At 42.2% G+C, this 23,317-nt stretch overlaps 1 protein-coding gene across 1 annotated transcript in view; it reads left to right on the forward strand.

Moving 5' to 3' along the window:
* Positions 1–18,189, forward strand: part of si:dkey-40c11.2 (drebrin) — a 32,330-nt gene extending 14,141 nt beyond the window's left edge. The window contains exons 2-16 of the mRNA XM_058636630.1: positions 2,523–2,578; positions 2,669–2,781; positions 3,458–3,532; positions 11,204–11,347; positions 11,737–11,814; positions 12,183–12,334; positions 12,443–12,497; positions 13,163–13,237; positions 13,493–13,604; positions 13,902–14,408; positions 14,935–15,408; positions 16,295–16,396; positions 16,495–16,631; positions 16,851–16,902; positions 17,020–18,189. Coding sequence (XP_058492613.1) covers positions 2,523–2,578; positions 2,669–2,781; positions 3,458–3,532; positions 11,204–11,347; positions 11,737–11,814; positions 12,183–12,334; positions 12,443–12,497; positions 13,163–13,237; positions 13,493–13,604; positions 13,902–14,408; positions 14,935–15,408; positions 16,295–16,396; positions 16,495–16,631; positions 16,851–16,902; positions 17,020–17,156 — 2,269 coding nt within the window. The 3' untranslated portion in view covers positions 17,157–18,189. The remainder of the gene's footprint in view (positions 1–2,522; positions 2,579–2,668; positions 2,782–3,457; positions 3,533–11,203; positions 11,348–11,736; positions 11,815–12,182; positions 12,335–12,442; positions 12,498–13,162; positions 13,238–13,492; positions 13,605–13,901; positions 14,409–14,934; positions 15,409–16,294; positions 16,397–16,494; positions 16,632–16,850; positions 16,903–17,019) is intronic.
* Positions 18,190–23,317: the final 5,128 nt, after the last annotated feature.

The following is a 23,317-nucleotide window of genomic DNA, read 5'->3' on the forward strand; positions in this document are numbered from 1 at the left end:
GGAACGACGTCCTACTAGTTTCGCTGGGGTTTAGGGTTAGTTGTGCACTGTGAGACCTGTAATGTCTTTGCGTAACATTCTTGCGGAACTGTGAACATTTGCTTTCCCTCTTGTCAAACATAATCAAATCATGTCGTGTCAGCGAGAACACTGACGTAATGACAGCACATTCAATTTGAGTTGCAACCACACGGCGAATCTGTTGATTAAGCTGTTAACAGCCAATGGGATGAAGCTTTGAGGAGAAGAGGTGACTTCGGTTACGTGTGCACGACCGTACGTATTTGTTTGCATGGAGACGGATCAAGCGAGAAGAAAAACGTCTGAAAATAGAATCTTTACAACAATCCGAGTGAAAGCTCTGGCAGAACAAAGAGTCTCCTACAGCTCTGCGTATCCTCATGTGCGAGCCTGTTCCGTGTGGGTGGAGAATTTGCACATGCAATTAAGACTCCTTCTCCCTTCAGAGGCACAATGACCTTTGTCCTTGACTGGTTGTGAATGGTGACCTTTAGGGATTTTTTGGATCAGTAAATGTCTGCAGTCTGCTCGGTGTCTGAGCTGCGGATGCTGGTAATGAGTGCTTTGTTTAGAGACTAATCCACGACGTGATGATCCACCTGACGCAAAACTCACAGGATAAAGTTTCCATAAGTTGCAGTATATTATTCTGATAAAATCTCATTTAAAAGAGCATCGTTTTGATGGATAACATCATAGATTAGATTATTAAAAGCCCAATAAAATAATAATAAAATAAAGGACACACAGAGTAAGTAAAAATTGAAAGTGCTGGCGTTTTTACATTTTCTGTCATAGGAACAAAGTTTTAAACTCTCTCTCTCTCACATAGTCCCTCCTCCTAACACACCCACAAACAGACACACACACACACACACACACACACACACACAGACCATTCACCTTTGGCCCATTGTAATAGCTACTCATGGCCTTACGCTCTCGCTACCCAGCTCCAGATGTTATTGACACACCCCCACGAGTTCCACAGGGAGACATTTACACACACACACACACACACACAGACACACAGTCAGACACACAGCCCCGTAGGGACACTAACCCTCACCCTTAAAGTCGCCATGTGCAACAGCTGCACACAACAAGTAGCGCATCGTATCAGAGAATATATGGGTCTTTTCTTCTTTATGGCAGAAGAATATTTGTTTTTGAAATAGCTTGAATTGGCACAAATGTGTTGTTAACAGCTCCATCATTTAAAAGGTCTAAAATGACCGTGTCGCACTGATATCGCACTGGGATCCGCAGATCGAGTTTGTGACATCGGTATCAAAAAGTTCCAAATCAGTCAACATTGATAATTATCATGAAAAAAAAATAGTATTGAACTCAAAAAACCTTATATTAGGTACATTTACATTGTGATATATGTGGTTTATGAATTATTGCTTAGCCCCAACATTAACTTTGCCTCTTTCCAGGGGCCTGGGCAGGTACGATGGCCCCCTAGGCTCCATCTGGGCGTGGGGTGGTTCAGCTCATGTTGGTTACTTGATGACTGTAGTTTGGTATTTGTTTACAGTATTTGTGATTCAAATGACTGTCAATGCCATTACTGTTATTGTATCATGTGATCAAACTCTGGCTTGGTCCCAATCCCAAATATCAAAACCAAAGCTATTTTTACCTAAATGTCCCACACTGATTGTGCAATAAAAACAACACACACACTGTTTGGTGATACCCACTCTGCCAAAGCAATCATTTAAACATGAGAACACATCAAGAGCTGCCGAGTTGCCACAGTGACCTGTTGTTTGATTGACAGGAAGGGTGCGGTAGGACAGGTTTTCACCTGCAAAATGTCAAAAAAAAACAAGCTTGTTTGCGGCAGCAGAGCAGCAGTGAGCAGCAGCAGCGGCTGTATTTATTACAAGAGCTATCACTGGAGGAAGTTAACGCGGTGAATGGAGGTTATTGTGCTGCTTTTTTACACAGGTCTGTGTAACAAGGGCACGGAGGAAGTAAAGAGTTGGGAGTGTGACGTGAATATTTCACAGACGATGAATAGGTTTCAAAAAACCTCTGTCACATGAAAATTGATTCATTTATTTGATCTTCTCAGACACGACCCAAGTATTAGTAAAATACGTTAAAACCTTAAAAACGAGCAATAAAATCTTAAAATCAATCCTGAACCAGACAGGAAGCCAGTGCAGGGAGGGCAAAATAGACAACCGTTCTATACCCACATACAGAGAATTACAGTAGTCCGGTCTTGACTGTAATAAAAACACACATAACTCTCTCTCCGAGTCTTTGTGGGGGAGGTAAGTGAGGTTTTATCTTTGCCAAGAGACATTAGCTGGTGAAAAACTGTATAGAAAAGGTAGGCGGCACCTGGTTTCCTCAACAGTTTATCAAAATGATATAAATAGTCAGTCAATAGTCTTTACAGCACACAAATCAAATGCAGGAAAGTAGACTCCTACATATGTATCTGACATGTTTCTCACCCGTGTGCGTCTCTGTGTCCACAGGGCGTTATTTGCATACGTTGGAGTGACCGACAAGTTAAAACTGGCCGACTCAGGAGGTAAGGTTGCCTCTTTTTTTGAAATTGAAATACTTAAAAGTCGTCTTATTGTTCATGATTTCTCCCTTCGTCTGTGTCCTTTTCTAACAGCGGGCGGTGTCGGCGAGCTGGTGGAGAAGTTTCACGCAGCCAAGCCACAATATGGACTGTGCAAAGTGGGGAGCGGGGAGACGGGAGGCCTCCGGATTGCTATGATCATCTGGGTGCGTGGCAGATGATTCACAGTCACTTAGAGCAAAGATGACGGTTCTTAACACGTCGAGAACATCTTAATCTGCTTGTCTTATTCCCATTTCTATGCTCCTGTTTTGACAGAGGCTTACTTGGCATCTGACATGTGGGAAAATGCCGTGGGAATGTGCTATGACATCATCGTAGTAACAGGAATTTATGAATCACGGGAATTGTGGGACGCGGCAATGACTCGGTGTAATGTTTTTTTTGCAGAGTCGGAGCCATGTACATATACACATATACGTGTATGAAGCTCTGTTTAAAGGTGGCCACTGTTTTCATTACAAAACACAAAAAGTATAAGATTTAGCTGAAGTTACTTCCATTCTGAAAAAAGGACATGATTGTTTTTAAAGTGCACAATCATCTGAATGTATGAAATTTGATGTAAATCAAATGTAATCACACATATTTCACACACTGCTGGCACAGCATCATGGGGTTAAGTGTCTTGCCCATGGACACAACGGCATGTATATATGCTCGTGAAGGGAAAACAGAGAAATTCAGCTGCGACATCACCAACAGATGAAAGACCACATTTGGACATTTTGGCTCCTATTGTTCCCAGGCCCTACGTTGTTTTCTTTTTTTAGTCTTGGTATGACATGAATGCAAGTGTCTACATCCTGTGTTTGTGTGCAGGTCGGACCAAACGTGGACGACTACCGCAGGACAGAATGTGCCAGCCACGTCCCGGCCATCAAGAGCTTCTTCAAGGTGCGGTAGCTACAGATGATTGATAAATATTGAGGATGTGCTCCCACATTGCTTCCTCAGAGTAGATTTTCAGATGATTCCACTCTACGTGTCTTTGTATTGTTTGTGTGTTCCCTGTCCTTCATGTACTTCCTGTTTTGTCATTGTGCTGGTGCTCGCTGCGGTCTTTTCTGCCATGTCACGACCAGAGGTAGTTAAGGTTGCTAAGCTTGTGGTTTCAAGCTCCATTGTCTGTGGCGCGACCCGTGCTCCGATGCCACATTCACACAGAGCTGATGGCAGAGACAGGAAGTTACAGGGAGTTCATCCATCACTGTGTTTGCTGCAGCCTCTTCACATGTGTGGCCCTCAAACAGAGTTTGACTGACGAGCAGCTGACCTCTAGGTTTATTACTTTCCATATAAAGTCATCACCCAGACAACTGCACAAGCATCTGTGGAATGTTTGTTGTGGTTTTTTTTGTCTTTTTTTTTTAATAGTAAATGTTGAGTCTGGGATTTTGTGAGCTGCTTACTGAAAACCCCAAACCCCCCTGTGAGACTGTGTGTGTGTGTACTTGTAATTGCTACCTCTTGAGGGCCTCTTCTGTTGTAAACACTGATATTGCCAGGACCAGTAGTCCTCACGGAGACGAAAACCTGGTCCTAATGAGGCAGAATCTCAATTCTAAAGGAACTGGTTAAGTTTTGGTCTGAGGTTAGATTTGTGGTTAGGGTTAGGGAGTAACTGTACAATACTGGGAAAAATCAGTGAGTTGGAAATGAGAAAAATCTGATCTAAAAGTCATCCAATGCTTCACTGAACACTGAGTGTAAAAATCATGTTATGCACTGCTTATTTCTTATTTATGGGACAAGAATATTTGTTTATTTGTTTATTTAAAAGATTTGATATACAGTTGGAGAATTCACTCTTTGAAATAGCTTGACACGGCACAAATGTGTTGTTAACAGCTTCACAGCTTAAAAGGTATAAAGTTTACTATATTAGACTGATATCGGCATCAGTAGATACTCCCGGTTGCGATATCGGGATCGGTATCGGACATGAAAAAGTGATATTGTGCCATCTCTAGAAAAATGTTTTGTTTCTCTCTTCTCTTGTGAATTGTGGGAGAATTGCAACCTTTAACTTTTATATTTGCTTCGTTTAAGACAGATGATTATTGAGTACAATTTACCACAAATTATCATCCGTAACCAACTAGCCCTTTGTGTTATTTTTGACTCCGTGCAGCGTCGTTCTAAACGGTTAATAAGAAACTGTTTCTTCCATCTCTGAATTGAAACCCCTTGTGTCTCATAAGGATCAATTTGAGATGATCATTCACGCTTTTACATCCTCACGTTAGGACTCTTGTAATAGACTCTCTACCTGTCTAAATAAGAAGGACCTTGACTGCATTCCGGTCGTCCAGAACTCTGCTGCAAGGCTTTTTCTTTTAACTGCCTTGAGCCTGGCATGGTCCAGCTCCTCCTTACATCTGTGACCTCCTACAACTTCACACCCCGACCCGCAGTCGGAGGTCAGCAGGGCCAGATGTTCTTTGTGCTCCCAAAAATGTCATTGTGGAACGCTCTAGCTCTTTCTTTTTGCCGCCTAGACACTGTTATTGTATTTAGATGTATTTAATTTTTGCTGTTTTATGTATGTATTTTACTTGTATTGCCTTGTGAAGCCCTTGGTGCTATATAAATAAAATGTACGTACTTACTTAACACCAGAAAGACACATACATAGAAATCCAGAGCTGTGACATGACAATGCAAATAACCCAAGGTCCTTATATCGTATCTGCTAAACTTTATTCTAAGTCAAGACCAAACTGTTGCTATTTAAGCTGAACGGAACAAATTGGGGGGGGGGAGTCCGATATTTTATCACTGAGCAGTTCAAACTTGGATTTATTACCAAGGATGATTCAGACTGGAAAAGCACAATGGATATTAGAACTAAACATATGGATTGCATTTGCAGAAATATTCGGAACCCGAATGTATTATTGTGCTATTCTTCAATCAAACTTTGCTCCAGTACTCGAGACATTTTTCACACTCATAACTGCCTTCATCACCTTTTCCACCACGCACATTTTTACATTAATGAAAAGCTTCTTCTTCTTCTTTTCTTTTTTTTACAAAAACATCAAACGTTCTGCGTCACACTTGTCGGCTCAGAAAATTGTCTGTGGTTGGTGAGTGATTAGTTCTTGGAAAATCATTACTCAGGGTTCTCTGTTTATATATATATATATATATATATACATATATATATATATATATATATATATGTATATATATATATGTATATATATATATGTGTATATATATATATATATAAATATATATACACATATATATATATATATATATATATATACATATATATATATATATATACATATATATATATATATACATATATATATACAGTATATATATATACCAACACTCAGCCACCTCTAGCAAATGACTTGAAGAAGTTACAGTTTGAAATGAAAGCCGCCTGACGCTGATGTTTGGGAATACCTCACAGTAGCCATCAATGAATTGATCAGTGGTTAGTAAATAATTAGCAAATCAAATGGGAAAAACGTGGGTCTATCTCAGGAGACTTGGAGCGGATTATAGCGCAAGGGTCATAGATACTGTCGTTGCCAATATTGCCTTTGCAGTATATCACTCTGTCTCAGATATATCCTTCAAATCAAGTGTATATTTGTCCACATTCAGCAGACAACACCACACGTGTCTCGAACAATCCTGATTGTCTTGATTTTGTGTGATAATCTGCACACTAATGATAACAAGCGGGGGCTCAGTCTGTGTGATTTGTATACTGTTGGTTAAACTTTACAACACAGTACGAATGGCTCAATATATCATCAGTCCGATACAGTCTTTAACCTTTAATAAGCTCTTATTAGGGCTTCCAGTTAAAGTTTGTTCTCATAATTGATTCATCTGTTGTTTATTTTCTTGATTTGTCGAGTTCTTGTTTGGTAAAATGACAGAAAATGTCGAAAAACGCTCATCAGTGTTTACCAAACCTGGAAATGATGTTCTTGAATGTCTTCCACAAACTAAAATGATTCAGTTTGAATGATTTCTTGTGACAACCTAAGAGAATAACATATTATTCAACAAAATATATTGTTGTTATATTAAAAATCTGTGGGATTAAAATGTTAAATAAATTCATAAGTAGCATTTAAGGACCTATGTACTGGGGAGCTTGCGGTATTTTCCTCATTCGAGCGAAATCCTTGCGGAGGAAACATCACTTGTGTGATTATTTCTCCTCTATTTTCAGGTATGATACAGGTTATAAACATATTTGTGTGGTTTGCTATCATATTCGGAGAGTAGGAGGAATGTTTTAGAAACGGTTTTAGTAAACTAAAGCTAAGTTTTGTCCCCACTTCTTCATAGAGACATACTGTAGGTATTAACTGTACGTGTTAATTTCCATGTACACATATGGTGATTTAGTTTGTGTTATTTGTATGTTTTTATGCACTTTATGAGAAGAGTTGATAGTTAACTCAGCAAACTAGTTAGTTTAATATGACATTTGTGCTTCTGCATACAATGGACATTATCTGTAAACTGCATGCTGCCTGTGTTTAGTCATATTTAAGATTTAGGGCTTGGCTATTATGAGTCCGACACTGATATTTTCTTATTTCTTTTTCTTTTCCCACTCTCTGTACCCTCGTACCCTTCTTCTTTCGCTGCCTGTCCCAGCTGGCAGCGAGGGCGTTCTGTCAAGGCGAGTAGATTTGGGCGTGTTACATACTGTACGCCTGCGTAGCATTGAGTAATGAAACCTCCAAATATGAATAGAGTGCAGATGTTTCCATTGTTCCGCATGTCCATGTTGACTCAGACTCAGGCTGGTTTTGGTTGTGTGTGTGTGTGTGTGTGTGTGTGTGTTTGTGTGCACGCGGGCACGAGAGGTTAAATGTTACTTTGAGCAAATACGCTGCAGGAGAGTGGAGGGGAGATGTAAGAGAGTAAGAACAGGAGGAGTTGTGATTGTAAGTCATCTGTAATTAATCAAAAAGTATAATCTTCTGTGACCACATGACAGCTTGGCATAACGTCTGAAATCTTTCAGGGCGCAGCAGGGGATTTGAAGCGCAACAAAGAACAGTGCTCCTATTGTTGCGTCGGGAATAAAGCAACACTCTTGGGTCAAGGCACTGAACCCTGGAGCACTTTGGCTCGCTCACGTCTGTCATCTCACCTTGACTCACACTCGGTGAGAACAGTGGCTTTTAGTTTCACGTCAAGTTAAACCACCAACACAAGGCTGTGTTCATCTGTGTTATTCTTCAGTTCTCATTTAAAAAAAAAAAAATCAAATGTCATGTTTTCAGGAGAAAAACATGCAATTATTATAACAAGAGTGTTTTTCAGGGGTGTAACCCTGAAAGGGAGGAACACTATTGTTTTTGCTCAGGGTTATTTTTGTATTTTTATTCACAATAGAAGGAAACTATAAGAGCAATAATACAGTATGAGTGTATTTTAGGTAATAATATATTCATTGAGTTGAAATAATACAGTCTAAAAGCCAGGAGGCGGAGCTGAAGATGCTGAGATTTTCGATGGGAGTGATTTGAAATGAGCCTATTGTAGGGACAGCTCAGGTTGAACAAGGTTGAGAGAGTTTGGTCGCATGCAGAGAACCACAGAGAAGGTTCATGGAAGACAGTAGGTGTAACTGAAGAGGACACAAGATGGAGGCAGATGATCTGCTGTAGCGACCTCTAAAGGGATAAGGAGTAGAAATTATTTATAGCACTGTAACAAAACAACATTTGTAGAGCTCTACATTCAGATGATGACATTTTCTCAGTGTCCCGTCATTCTGTTGAGACAAACTTCAACCGGGGACACTTGAGTATCCACACACATGGCCCTACTGCCTCTCACAGACTGTGAACAACTCAAGAGAGAGAGAGAGAGACTAGCAGTTCACTTCCAGAGCAGAGAGACAGTTTGTGCAGAATTGAGCCCAATTATAGGAGGAAGTAAGTCTCGACCTGTCACATCACCCTGAGCTCCTTTTCCTCCCCGACTTTATGATCTCATTTCCCACAGCGACTTTTCGTGTCAAGTTCATCAATGCCACGAAGCCTTAAAAGGATTGTGCGCGCACCTCGCCTGGCCACTATTTTGAGATTTCCCGCATTTACAGAGAGTACGTAGTCTGTTTCTTTTGTTTTGGTTTTACTCTCAGGGATGCACAGCAATACAGAGAGCGTGAATGTAAAGAACTTGGTCTCGGTTTGACACGTTTGAAGTCACTACAGTGCTGGTGAAGCTACAGTGTGATCACGTGATTGAGGGAACATGAAGTAGGGATGGTACAGTACGTATAGTGCAATGAAACGACAATAATTGTCATGTAAATTTCCAATATTGTGATGATTGTGAATGCAGAATCTTTTGCGTGAGTGACTTGAAGTGCCACAAGGGGGAGCTGGAGTCTTTTCAGTCATGTGTCATGTGTTCATTCACATTCATTTAAATTCTGTAGTTTTTAACTTTACATAGAGTGTCCTTTAAAGCAGAGGTCGATTTCACTTCATGTCATTTTGTTTTTTGAGTAATAGATTCATTCTGCAATCCAACAACAGCTGAAACAAAGTGCTGTCCATCAGAGATAAATAAAACAAATACAATCTAAAAACGTGAGACCTAATCGACATAAGAACAAACCATAAAACGTACAATAAAACAATAAAATACTGTAGAAATAAAAAAATATTGTGAACGATATACTGTTCCAGTATAGTAAAACTTGTTGATAAGCTTGTTTTGCCCACCCCTACTGAATAGTTCAAAAAAAGTTGGAGTTGTTTTTTTTACCCCCTAATCTACAGACTAGATGCTCGGTGGCCCCAGGGTCATTGGACTTTGAGACCCCCGCTTTAACGTATGTATTTAAGTAACATGTGTTTGGTGATGTAAGCTGTAACTTTATTTGTTCATGTGCTCATCTGCATTCAAGTGAAAGTAGATCACAGAAGGAGCTGCTGTCCTCATTTTCTTGAGGAAATAATATAAAACAGATTCTGTTCATGGTCAGCGTCAGGAAGGGTCACTTTGGCAGGTCATTTTCATATCATCCCAGGCCTGGTGACACACTGAGATGAAGGGTACTGTAGGGGTCTTCCTGCATATGAACTACTTTGAATTTGACACTGACCATGACGGTTTATGTACCTGTACTGAAAGAAGCTATATGTTAGAACTGTATTGTATTACTCCTCGTTACTGTAACTCCTACACCGTTTGTGATATCTAGAAAACCAAGGATAAAGTGGTAGAAGACGGATGGATGGATGGATGGATACCAGAAAGCAGAGCACTAGAGCCATATGTACTTGTCATGATGGTAGAACCTCAGGACTTCGTCCAATCACAGACAAGATTCACCAGCGCGTCACACGTTTGTGACGTCAGCTTCTCAGTACCGTAATTCCTAAACGGTTGAATCGAAAGTGAATTTTTTATCTTGGAAAAAGGGGTGTATCTTTGCGTCCTTTCCGCCTCTATGGATCCCTGAAGCTTTCACAGCAAACGCCTGAGCCAATCACAAAAGCGTGAGCTAGTTCCACAATCAGCACAACTCATTTGCATGCAAACTCCCTCCCACCAGCTCCTCCTCCTGTTCTGGAGCAGGGGCGTCACAACTGCTTGTTGTAAGAAATAAAATGATGTGCATGTTGTGGAAAATGAGGCCTAAGTGCAGGTCCTCGTACAGTAGACGTGGGTTGTTGACGACTGTCTGTGATTTGTGCACTTTGCAGAGGCGAACAGGTCTCAGCGCTGCGGAGAACTTGTTGTGTTGTTGTGTCTGTTTCTTTGTCGGCAGTGTTTTTTTGTGCTGCTTGCCTGGTCTGGTCTGGTCTGGTCTGGTCTGTATGCATATGCACTTGGCAGTAATTGCAGCAGTGATATTTGGGATATTTGGTGTCAGCGTCAGTCTTGTCACTCAGATGAAGCTGTGGTTTCCTGTTGGAGGCCGAGAGACCTGGCCCTCCTTCAACAAGCCTCCACTTACTCTCCAGGGAAATGATTGTGAGGCTGTGGCCACATACTGAGGCCTGTGTACAATATTTGCAGTCATGTTTGATGTATATCTGTCCTGAAAAGCTGCAGTGGAGCACAGTGTTTTGGTCTATAATTGCTGACAATGCTTCTTTTTTTTTTTTTTCCTCGTATCTTTTAATCTCCCCTGAGCTTGACTTCCACTTGTTGAGCAACAGTTGCGTATAACTTTTCTTTTTCCACTGTTTTTCTCCACACAGTTACTGACACCCTGTTTTTCACAGTTTCTCCATCTCAACCACAATATTTCTTCTTTTTTTTTTTTTTTTTTTTTTTGTACCATCTTCCCCTGTGCTATCTTTAAGCATCCAAAACCAATGCATTCCAGTCCTCACACTAAAACCAGGCGGTGTTTTTGTTCCCCCAGTTGCACAACTGTTTCTATCACCTCAAGTCAGACATAGTAGAGACATGGATTTTTAGCCTTTGTGTGTGTGTGCGTGTGTTGTGTGTTTAAGAGGCTGAAGCAGAGCGTACTGTATGAGGGGCTGGATTAACTTCACGTCTCTCTTTGTCTGCTTGTTCGTCGTCGTCTACGTGTTTCAGGAAGCACACGTGTTCATGAGTGCCGAGAAGGTGGAGGACGTCACGGAGGAGAAGATAAGAGCGGAGCTCGGCAAATCTCACGCCCAAGACTCTTCGCAGTGGGCGAGGAGGAGCTCCAGGTCCAGCGACAAGGAGGAGAAAGTGGTGAGGCTCGTCTCTCGCAATACAGCCGTCGTCCACGAGATGGCGGCAGAGACTTATAATATACTTTGAAGTGAAACTGTTCACAGTGGAAGCTCAGTGCAGTGTCCTCATGCTTCCACTTTAGCTTCCAGGATGTTACATGTGAAGATAACACTGCTTTATGAAAAACATCCATGCTGTTCTACAGTTGTTTATATTATCTTTGAATTTTAGATTCATATTTATTAGATTGTACTGTTTTTCAGGTTGTTTTTCTTCAATTAACTCTGCCATCATGTTTCTTTAATCCGTCTTAATCGTAATTTTTTTGTTAAAATACTCGGTCATTCTCCCTTTTTCTCTGATCCATTTTGTCTTTGTATTCTTTATTTCTTTGTCTTTTCCCACAGGGAACAAACTACAGAAAAACCAACGCTGCAATGGAAATGAGACTAATAAACAGAGACAACTTCTGGGCACGTGCAGAGGTATGTTGCAGTTGCCTTTAATCTATTTTTCCACATTTGAGTGACTAAAATGTGCTACAGCCCAATGATTGCATTTACAGTTGGAAAAAAAAAGAAAGATATATTTTCATTACCTCCGCGGAGGAGATTTTGTTTTGACATCTTTCTTTTTTAACTCTGAGCAGCTTTACTCAAAAATTAAAGGATGGATTTTGATAAAAAAACATTTCCAGGCATGTAGGTTATGGACCAAGAAAGTAGTATTCCAATTTTATTGGTGATCTGGAAATGGGTAACCACTTCAGTGCAGCCTTGGTCGGACTCTCTGAGGGCTTTCTCTAGTTTTAAACTGTACAAAATAGTTATAGTTACTTTTGTGTGTGTGTCAGCGTGAAGAGGAAGCGAGGAAGGAAGAGGACAGGAAACGAGCGGCAGAAGAACGGCGGCGCCTTGAAAAAGAACGAGTGATGAGGGAACGGAAGGACGAGGAGGAGAGAGACAGAAAGATGAACGAGAAGCTGCAGATGATCGAGGAGCAGAGGTTGGAACCGTGCCCCCTGCTGGCCGCCTCCTCTCTACAGATGTACGACAGATGTGATTGGATCAGGGGAACAAGTGATGCTATTTTATTTGCTTTTCTGTCTCGTAGAAGGAAAAGGGCGGAGCAGGAAGAGGCGATGCGCAGGAAGGAGAAAACAAAATGGGTGCGTGGAACGAACCTTTGCACGTGAAATGAACTCTCTGGTTTGAAGTCTTTCGCCTCCATGAAAGAACCGAATTGACTCTCTTATTTAAATTCTTTGATCAGTGTGACGCGCGCGGATTAAACGAGTAACAGTGGACTGATTTAAACGTACCCACTATGTAAAACAACATACTGTAAATGTAATATACCCTTAATATTGACTCTTATCTTTTTTTTATAAATCTCAACAAATAAACCCTTCACTGAATCTCCATCCCACACACACACACACACACACACACTGTTTTACTCTGCTTATATGTTGCCAGAAATAGGAATTCGTCTTTAGAGTTTGTTAGAGTTTGACAAACAGTTACAGTGTATGTACGAACCCTTTGAAGTGTGCAGCTCTAAAGAGGATCAAATACAATAAAGAGATAGTGCTGCAGATTAGGAAAAGAGCTGCCCTTGGAGGCGAGCTGTGAGGATAATCACGGTTGGGTTATATGGTTATACGTCTCTTCCACATGTAAAGGTCATTATACTTATTCTATGTCGTGAAATAAGGGCAGATTTCTGTATCATTTTAACGTCTTAATGTAAAACTCTCCGGCATTGTTCAAATTCAGATCAGTAAAATGTACGCGAGTGAAAAGCAGCGCTGCTGTGTCTCTGTTCTCGTAGGAGCTGCTGCAGAGAGAGCACGAGGACGACATGAGGGCCCGCCTGAGAAGGAGCGAGTCCATAGAGAAAGCAGCAGTGAGTGAAACTTCACTTTTGACTTCACATTTGAGCCCTTTGCACATCATCGGCTCATAAATGAGAGGTGATCACTGTTCACATCCAGCAGTAAGTGAAGGAGCCTATTTACACCACTGTAGTTTAAATGCTTGGTATAATAGCTCCATCATCTGATGTGCAGAAGCCTTCAGAATACTACATTTCATCTCTAGTCTGTTTAATGATTTCACCGCCCTTGTCACATGTACGGACTGTGCACTCTCTGACCTGTAGGAGGCAGCAGCGTTAGTGTCCCAGCGCTCCATGAATCCCAGGGAATTCTTCAGACAACTCTCATCATCGTCATCATCTCAAAGTCCCACCAGCCCTGGATCCTCCCGCTCTGGTAGGTGGTCGCCACGTTTCATCTCTGTTTCACTTTCTTAAAGGAACCACACGCCGCGACGTCCGTGGGATATTTGCACAGATCGCAAGGGAGTGGCCACTGTCGTGGGTGGAGCTACCATACCATACTGTACTGTACTATTTTACTCTGGTACCCCAAGGGAAGGGTACCAAAGAATTACCCGTACCTTTTACTGTACCAAATCAACTGTTTCCCTCGATGGAAACTCAAGCATCAGTGTAACGTATCTGGATGTTATTGTATGTATTCTTATGCTGTGTGGTTTTTCCTCTCCAGGCAAACCGTTGCGACGATACCAGCGCAGCCTGACGGACACAGCGTTTATCTTCTCTAAGGCAGAAGAGAGAGCGCCACTCTCCCCTCGCAGTCCTCCGCTGGTCTCGCCCTTCTCCCGAATGCCCCCCTCACCCATCTACCACACCACGTCCCCCCCCAGAAGCCCCGACTTCCGCCCCGTCACCTCCCCTCAGAGGCCCACAGCCCCCGTGTCCCCGCCGACATCACCTCTCCGCCCTGCTGCTGCTGCTGCTCCGCTTCCATCCCTGACCAGTGAGCCCAGGGCTCCGTCACCTACAGAACCGTCCGCACCCCCGGCCTCGCCCAGCCTCTTGGCTTCCTTGTCCCCCGCTTTAGTCGAGGACATCCAGCCACACCTAGAGGTCCTGCCCGCCTCGCCCCCAAATACCCCGACTCAGCCAGAGCAACAGACTTTTGACTTTGAGCCTGGTTTAACTCCGCAGGCTCCGACTGCGCCTCTTCCCGACAGACCGCAGCCAAACACAGGTAGTGTAGCACACGACGAAAAGTATTACACTGGAGTCAGTTAACACTCTATTATATATATAACAAATCTGCTGAAAAGATGTTTTGTTCTAAAATAGCGACGTGAACATTCAGGGGGTGAGTCAGTGTGAAGAGGAGTAAATGACTCTGCGTTTCTTCGTTTGTTTACCAAAGACATTAATCATATGACATAAAATAATGGTGGATAATTTTGTTTTATTACAGGCTAAAATGACTTTTAACGCGTCTGCCAACAGACTCCTTCAAGTAGCGCAGACTGTCTGAAGCGGCCAAGACATGTGAATCAGAGGCTCATTATACAGAAATGACAGAGTTCAGAATGTTTTTACAGTCCAGTCACAATTAAATATTCCTAAAGCAACCACATACACTCACAGTCAGGCCAAGCGTCACTGAAATATGCACCGGAGACAGTTTGTTCTTTCTGCACAAACTTTCACAGGCACCTTTTCAACGTGTATGCTTATCAAATGTTTTTATAATGATATCATTTTCCATTGAACAGACCTCAACACAGCCTCTCATGTGCACACTGAGCTGGTCTCAGACACTTGCTTCAAAGTACAGGCCGCGCTGGTGGAGGAGGATGAAGAACAAGAAGAAGAAGAAGAAGAAGAAGTGGATGTGGATGAGCCTGAGGAAGAGGAAACCGAAACACACCCTGAGCCGTGTGTTCGTGTCGCCACAGAACTGGTCCGGACCGAGGCTGAAGCGCAAGAGGAGGAAGGAGAAGAGAAGCAAGATGTAGAGAAGGACGAGGAGGAAGAAGAAGAAGAAGAAGAAGAGGAGGCTTCAAAACAAGAAGAGGTTGAGACTGCACCACAGGAGGAGCTGGTGGAGCTAGTGCAGGATCTAGAAAAGGCAACGGCAGATAGAGATGAGGAAGAACACTCAGAAGAAGACAGTCAGGTGCCCACTGAGCCTGTTGGGCTTTCAGAGAAAGAAGAAGAAGGAGAAGAAGAAGAGTCAGGAGTTACAGGTAACTGTATGTTCATTGCCCGGTCACAATATTTTGCTTCGTGCCCGTGGGGCCAGCGTTATTATCCGGAGGTCTAGGTTCAGCAATGGTACGCGGGCCCAAAAAGTGAGGTCAGCTGAAATACCTGAACACACTGGATGACCACACAGGATGGGTTTTTTTTTCCAAGATGATGATGAGGCCAAGCTTCATCAGGCTCAAAATATTGTGAAAGAGTGGTGGAAGGAGCATGAGTCATCGTTTTTCACTCAGTCCAGACCGTAACCCCGTTGAGATTCTTCAGAACTCAACACAGCACTCCCAACTCCACCATTAACACAAGATCATGATTGTAGACTGGATATGAGAAATGGATGTAGACCTCCCGTTAATTGGCGTTCTCAATCAAGGGTCTGACAGAGTAGATGCTGACCCCCCCAGTCAAATGACCTGGGGGGGTCAGCATCTACTCTGGTCAGAAGGTCCATCTTTTCTTGAGGTAATGCAACTGTTCAGTAGAGGTGGGCGATGATATGAGCTTCAAATTATATCACAATATTCTGTCAGTTGTGTCACAATCTGTGGTGATATTTCTCAGAATTTTTAAAATAAAGAAAAAATATGTTTTGATATGGAATGATAAATAGTTCACAATAACAAAAAAAACAAAAACCTTTTCACGATGCCAAATGAATCTGTGAAGAAAGAAAAACATCCAGAAATAGCTCAAGTGATCTTAAGTGGTGGGCCGCAAATCTGAGACCTCTGTTCGACTGTTGCCATGTCAGTTTTTTCACAAACATCAGCAGCAACTAGGCTCTTGTTGGGCAGTACAAGCGACCCACAGAGTCGCCCCCTGGTGGCAAACTGCTGTTTAAGGCTGCATCGATTTCTTATACTCCTCCAGATGCCGAGGCAGCTTTTCAACAAGTGGAACGCGAGAGCGTCGTACTGTCGGCCAATGGGATCACAAACGGAGAGGACGCGCAGGAGGAGCAGAACGGCATAGGTCTGACAACAATCCCATGATTACATTAACGTCGTACTGTATGTTAAATTATTATTTTATTCTTTTTTATGTTTTGTTTTGATTGTCTCTCCCTTCAGAGCGCTCCCTGAGTCCGTCTGACACGGAACTGAGCTCACCCGAGCTGGCGGTGTGCTACGAGGTTCGCGGCACGCCAGAGAAGGACGAGGTCACGAAGGACAAGGAACAGGACATCTCGGAAAACGGACAAGAGGAGGTACTTTGGTACAATTTGCAATTTGCAATTTTGCAAATTGTAATTTTGCAATTACAATTGTAAAAACATACAGTACGTCTTATCAAAAACCATCACGTTCATATTTAAAGCGGCTCCACGAACAGATTCTGCCTCGCGGATTTGAACATAAACAAAAATGTACAATTCATGATTACAGCCTCTCTTTAAACCCACTTTCCCCCCCCCTCTCCGACTAAGGTTTTAATGGAGCAACAAATGTGCGTCCGCGCTCTCTATGACTACCAAGCAGGTAAGTAGCCGTTTTTAAGGGAAAATTGCCACGCATGTGCACATAAAGCGGCTCCACTTAGCGGTAATTGCACTGTGATTAGCGGGTCTTCACCATGTTATCTCGTGGTTCCCACAGAGGACGAGTCTGAGATCTCCTTTGAACCCGGTGACATCATCCGGGACGTGGAGACGGTGGATAAGGCCTGGTGGAGGGGGTGGGACAAAGATGGCCGCCAAGGCTTGTTCCCCGCCAATTACGTGGAAACCATATAGAAACACACACACACACACACACACACACACGTACACACTCAGGGACACCATCTCCCCTCACGTCCACGCATGGTTTTACTTCCATCCTCCCACTTAAACCTTGTACTCTCTATTATGTAGAAAGCATAAAGGAAAATGTGACTGTGTTTTGATGAGGAAATCACAATATTCTCACAAGTATGCAGAAATTACCCAGCCTCATTTTCCTGGATAAAAAAGCAGAGGCAATTTTTTCTTTTCATTTTTTCTTTTTGTTTTTTTCCCTGGACCAAAATAACTTATTTCCTTTTGAGATACAGAAGGAATGTTGGAGGGAGAGATCACATTCTGATGACAAATGATCCCAAACTTGCTTTTCTTGTGAGAAAAACAAACAGATTTCTTTGTTTTTTGTTGTTGTTGTTGGTGTATATTCCTCTTTTTGTTCCACACATATAATAATAACAATAATAATAATAATAATAACAATAATAAGCATTCCACTCTTCACACCATTCGCTCTGTGTGTGTAACATTGCTAAAAAAAATAAAGAAATAATTTACTGCTCTTGACTGGTATACTCTGTAATCACGATTCATGTATCAGACATCATGTTATAATCATTCTTCCTGCGTTTCCTGAGTTGTTGTATGTGGATTTGTTCCTGCGTCTCTAATTAGAGCAGCAGCAGCAGCAGCAGCAGCAGCAGCAGCAGCAGCATAAGGACGCCGTGTTGACGCCTGTGTTTCAGTGTCAGACTTATGATGGGCTTCATTTTGTTCATAATGTCCGTCTTTACATTGTGTGATCGTCTCATCGTAAGAGGTTGTGTTGATACACGGTGAACATGAAACACTAATCCTCTGTAACATTTGAATCATATGCACTGTATATAAGAATGTATAAAAACAAGATCAAAGATCTTCTACGTTCTATCTTTTTCCCGTACTTTTTGGCTTTTTACGTGTGTGTATGCTTGATCGATGGATTTGTACGTTCTTCTTTGTATTTACCCCAGACTTACAAAAAATATATAGCTTTTACCAACTCTAATTGTTGAAATGGTTGTTTTTTAATTCAACACACACACGCACATCTGTGATCCTGTCTCATGGAAGACGACTGACTCGCCTCTACATAAATAATATTAGTTTATATTATATGTATTGAACAGATTTTCAAAATAACAACAGGAAGGAGAAAAATATATATATACATACACATATATGTATGTATATATATATATATACATACACATATATGTATGTATATATATATACATACATATATGTATATATATGTGTATATATATATATATATAAATATATATATATATATACATTTGCTTTTTCTGGATTTCTGCATCAGTTGGTTATAAAATGTCATCTGAGGCACAACAAATGATCTTCTGAAACTAACAATGATATGTGTTGGTGTTTTTCATGAACACACAATGTAAACGTGCACAGTGCAGGGTGGAAAAACCTCCTTTGGCAGCAATAACTGAAGTTTGATACACTGGATTTCAATAATGTGCTTTTTCTTGCAGTGTATTGATCCAGACATACTGTATATAGTGGTGGAAGTGAACTGTAGTGCTTTATTTTAACCTATAGGTGGAGACATTGGCTTTTCCCATTTGCTAATGAAGCCCTTACACACACAGAGAGAGAGAGAGAGAGAGAGAGAGAGAGAGAGAGAGAGAGAGAGAGAGAGAGAGAGAGAGAGAGAGATCTCACCGAAATGAACTGATTCCTCAGGACAAAAGGCAAAATATTTTGACAGGCAGAGAAGAAGCTCATTGTCGCACACATTTCAAAAGCGGGAAATCCAGACATTTCCAAAAGCTAAAAATTGCTAATGCTGCTACACCTCAAACAGGATTTTCCCCCTCGGAGAGTAATGATTGATTGAAAATGACATTAATATGTCTTAACCACACACACCTTTAATATTTATGGGGGTGAGGTTATGCTCTTGTTGTGCCAGTTCAGTAAGCGTATTTGGCAGCTGTGCCTCTGTTCTGAAATAGAGAGGTAATGTTTGACATTGGCCTCATCCTGCTTGAACTGATGCCTGCTGACACACTGACTAATTCTATCCAGCAGGCTCTTCTGTCAAGGTTGTCCCAGCAGACTAATCATCAGTGATATGTGTGAAAAGGTGATGAGCCTCTTATGAAATACTAATTGGGACGGGAGAAGGAGAGGGCGTGAAAGCCTCACGCGAGGAAGATAGAGAGGTTTAAAATAAAAAAAAAGTTTTAAAGACCCAGTAAAAATGGCAACTTAAATAAAAAAGCAGCATAAAAGTAATGATGGTTGTACACACTTAGAAAGTGGAGTGGATCAATACACCGCAGACCATAATCAAGAACCTGACTATTCGACCTATTTTGGTTCAAACAAGAGTCTGATTTCCCAGCCTCTGAAATGTGAATATTTTCTGGTTTCTTTGCTCCGTATATCGAAGAAATCATTAAAAGTTAATGATTTTTAAAGAATTTTTAAAGATGGTCATACTTGAAACTGACGGATTCACTGCTCCGCCACATGTGAGGCTCAAAATCAATAATGGAGGTATTTCTACATATTTAAGAGTGGCCCTTTGCGACCTTACTCAGCGTCTTGATGGTGTAACAGTATAAAAACAAGCCTTTTCGTTTCTAGGTAATCTCACAACTTTTATTCCACTTTATTGAAAACTGGTGCTGGAACAAAAGTGATCATGTTTCTGGTCACAGTTGTGCGAGCGAGAACGACAAATGGCAACAGAATAGGAGAGAGAGAGATGACATCTGTGCGCAGAGAATGGAAAAGCAAATTGGTATGGACACTTGCCCCCCCCCTCATGTTTTCATATCCCCATTCCCATGGTCGTCCCCCACAACTCAAGAGATGTGTTGTCTCTTCCGATTAAAAAGAGTGATAGGGAGACGCAGCGCTAATGTGCCACTCAGCTTCCCCCTCCCCTTTTTGTCTCGAGGCTTGTTCCTTGTGCCCGTGACCCTCGTCAGTAACAAGAGACCCTCCGACTGTGGGCGCTAAACTAACAGAGAACACCGTCAGCCACCAACTCCCCTCCTCTCCTGACTTTCCTTCTTATCTCTTATTTAACCGGCAGAGCCTATGTGACTGTTTGAGCCCTGACAAGTGAGGGATGGCTGAGGTGAAGTGGCAGTAGGGAAGTGCCACTCATTGTCGTATTATCAGCACAAAGGCCAACGACAGAAACCTAATCCGACCTGGCTGCTGATGGCTTGTGGCTTATTGGCCCGGTCTCTTACTCTCAGAGCAGATCCATGGCAACATGTATGAACAGACGACCGCAGATTCACTATTCTTAGCCCCCCTCCCCGGTTTCTGACGCAGCCTCCTTCTCCGTGCAACTCATTGACCCCTGCCTTGCCCGTCACTGTCTTAACGAATAGTCTGCTGCAACTTTTTCGCGTGATTAATTATGTGTTTGGTCGACGTGTCACTTTTCACGCGAGACAAAAAGTCTTACCGCAGCAGTCTCCTGACTTTATTTTCAGCCTTGCCTGCTACAACTGGCAGGCACCTGCACGCCGCCCAAGTGAATGAGACTTTTCCTTCTTGGAGACATGAAGGACAGGGTAACCGTGTGGCTCCTCCAGGCAAAAAGAGATGCTTTGGCTGGAGTTTCCCCCCCCGCTCCAGAGTCTGCCGTGTAACCCACAGCACCCACAGTGCTCTGCTAACGTAAAGGTTGTAAAGGCCGAGCTGGAGAAATCTAGTGTTGTTCTTAAAATACTTTCTCCTGCTTTCCTGCTCCCCTGCTGAAACAGAGATCAGCGTTTGTAAGCACCTGTAGTACAGGGGAACACTTGCTGAGAAAATGGGTCTCATTTTCTTTTTCTTTTTTGTTCCATGAGGGCAACAGATACCACAGGATCGAACATCACCCCTCTGGCAACAGAAGCTCCAGTGCGAGTCTGACTGTAGTATCGTCTCAAAATCTGAATCCACCACTGATACTCTAAAGGCAAAGAATTCCTCTAAACTATTACGCGTCGGCAACATAAATCAGCTTTAGCTCCGTGATAATTCTGTCTGGTGTAAGTCTTGATTAAACCTTTGCTTTTTAGACGTCTCTCTTGTTCCAGATACTGTCATTTTCTGTTTCCTCTTTTAAAGATTATCTTCAAAAAACCACAAAAAACGTTGGGAGTAGATAACGCCGCGGAAGCTTGTGACGACTCCAGCCAAGATTTCACAGTCACAGCACAGAAACCCGGCCCATCAACTTCTGAAGCCCTCTTTGGCAAAGCTCCCTTTTCCCCCTACGTTGCCATCAAATAACTATTTCCCTCGGCCAGTTCCTACACAGTGCTAACAATGAGCAGAGGATTAGAACATCTCTCTTTCTCGGAGAAAAATGAGTACGAAATAAAAGGGTTTTTTAACCAGTCACTGGTGAAGACTGCTTGGCAGCGTTTGGGATTTTTCCCAGACATTGATTTTCAAGAGCGTTTTTTTTTTTTTTTTTAAATGATTTTACAATTCCTGCACTTGCAATCAGGCAGCATGTGGTATTGTGATCCAATCACAAGGTATTGTTTTCCTCCCCTCCAATTCCACACAACGGTTATAAGTCCATTGTGAAGGAATCTTCAAAGAGGTTGGGAAACCGCAGGAGATCCAACGGCAGTCGTGAACGAGTACATGCAAACGCACCATTCCTCTGATTCTAAGGATGTAAGAAAAATGTGTGTAGCAATATATGTATACATCTAATCAAGTGACATTATTACATTTAAAAAACAAACAAAAAAAATTATTATGTCAAAGGCCAAGGAAAGTGGCCCCAAAAAGACGATTAAATCTTAAGATTCTTGCTTGTGGGTTCTACGTTTTCACGTTTTCTTTAATTAAAAGCGACAATGGAATTGCACTTAAAATAGAGAAGCATTCTGAGAGTAAATGAAGACCTTAAACCGAGTAATAAAACTGGCAGAAGTCGTCAGTTAAAGCCTAAATGCAGGTGGAAACACTCGGAGGTCAATAATGGGGTGAGCTGTCTCTTACCCTAAAGACTGTAAGGGGTGAAAATCCCTGTCGCCTTGTGACTCACACACACACACACACACACACACACACACACACACACGCTGCCTGTGGCACCACAATCACTGCCAGATGCTGTGACTTTCCTCAGACAATTCATTTCACAAGTATCTCTGAAGGAGCGATGCTAACGGTGCCATTTCAGGGGAGAAAGATGTTTATGTGTGTGTGTGTGTGTGTGTGTGTGTGGAGGATGTGCCACTGGCAGCGCATGTTAAGGACACATATACGATCAGATAGAGTTGAGACTAATTCACAGCCTGGCCTGAGGACACGGAGCAGGAGGATAATGTGAGACATCTTTTCTCACACCATTTAGGCTAAGCCCATGGGGACATGTTGTTTATTCCTTGGCTGAACCGCATGATTTTAGGTTTTAGCAGTTTTGGAAACACACGGAGAAAAGAAATCGTGGCATCATTTTATGTCGCCCAAAATAACACACTTACACGAACGGCAGCAGAGGCACAGGTATAATGTTTTTTTTTTTGTTGTTTTTTTTTTATTTAAGCATGCAGATATTGCAGTAATGTGCACCAATGTGGAAGAACTCGGTGGTGGTGGTGGTGGTGGCTGCTGCTGTTTCGGTGATTGTGATGTTAAACATGCAGATTTATAGTGGATGAGACATCCAGAGCCAGCCCTTGGCAGCCCAGGCATGGTGCCCGCCCCAGGGGAGGGAGATGATGGAGAGCAAACAGCTAATAATTAATACCATGATTACACAGGCTGCAACAACACAGGGAGACAGAACCTTCGCACAACCCGGGCAGGGGACCTGACCAAGACTGATAGCACAGGAGCACACACACACACGAGCAATACCACAACATCTAACATTACTGTTCACACAAAGATCTATTCTATTCTATTCTATTCTATTCTGCTGTGTCACTGGTCCCTCTGTGTCAGTTTGGCTTCTGTGAGACATTAAAATAAATAAACTCAGCTTGCTGACCAACCACTAAACCCTACCTACTAGAAGCACAGCTGATGCTATATTTCAAAAGCTAAAAAGACCGTTAAAAAAAAAGTGTTTAGGCTGTAACAATACTGCCCAGACCCCCCCTGTGTGGGTGTGAGTGTGTGTGTGT

The sequence above is a fragment of the Solea solea genome, chromosome 8 (assembly GCF_958295425.1).
Source record: "Solea solea chromosome 8, fSolSol10.1, whole genome shotgun sequence".
Classification (NCBI taxonomy): Eukaryota; Metazoa; Chordata; class Actinopteri; order Pleuronectiformes; family Soleidae; genus Solea; species Solea solea.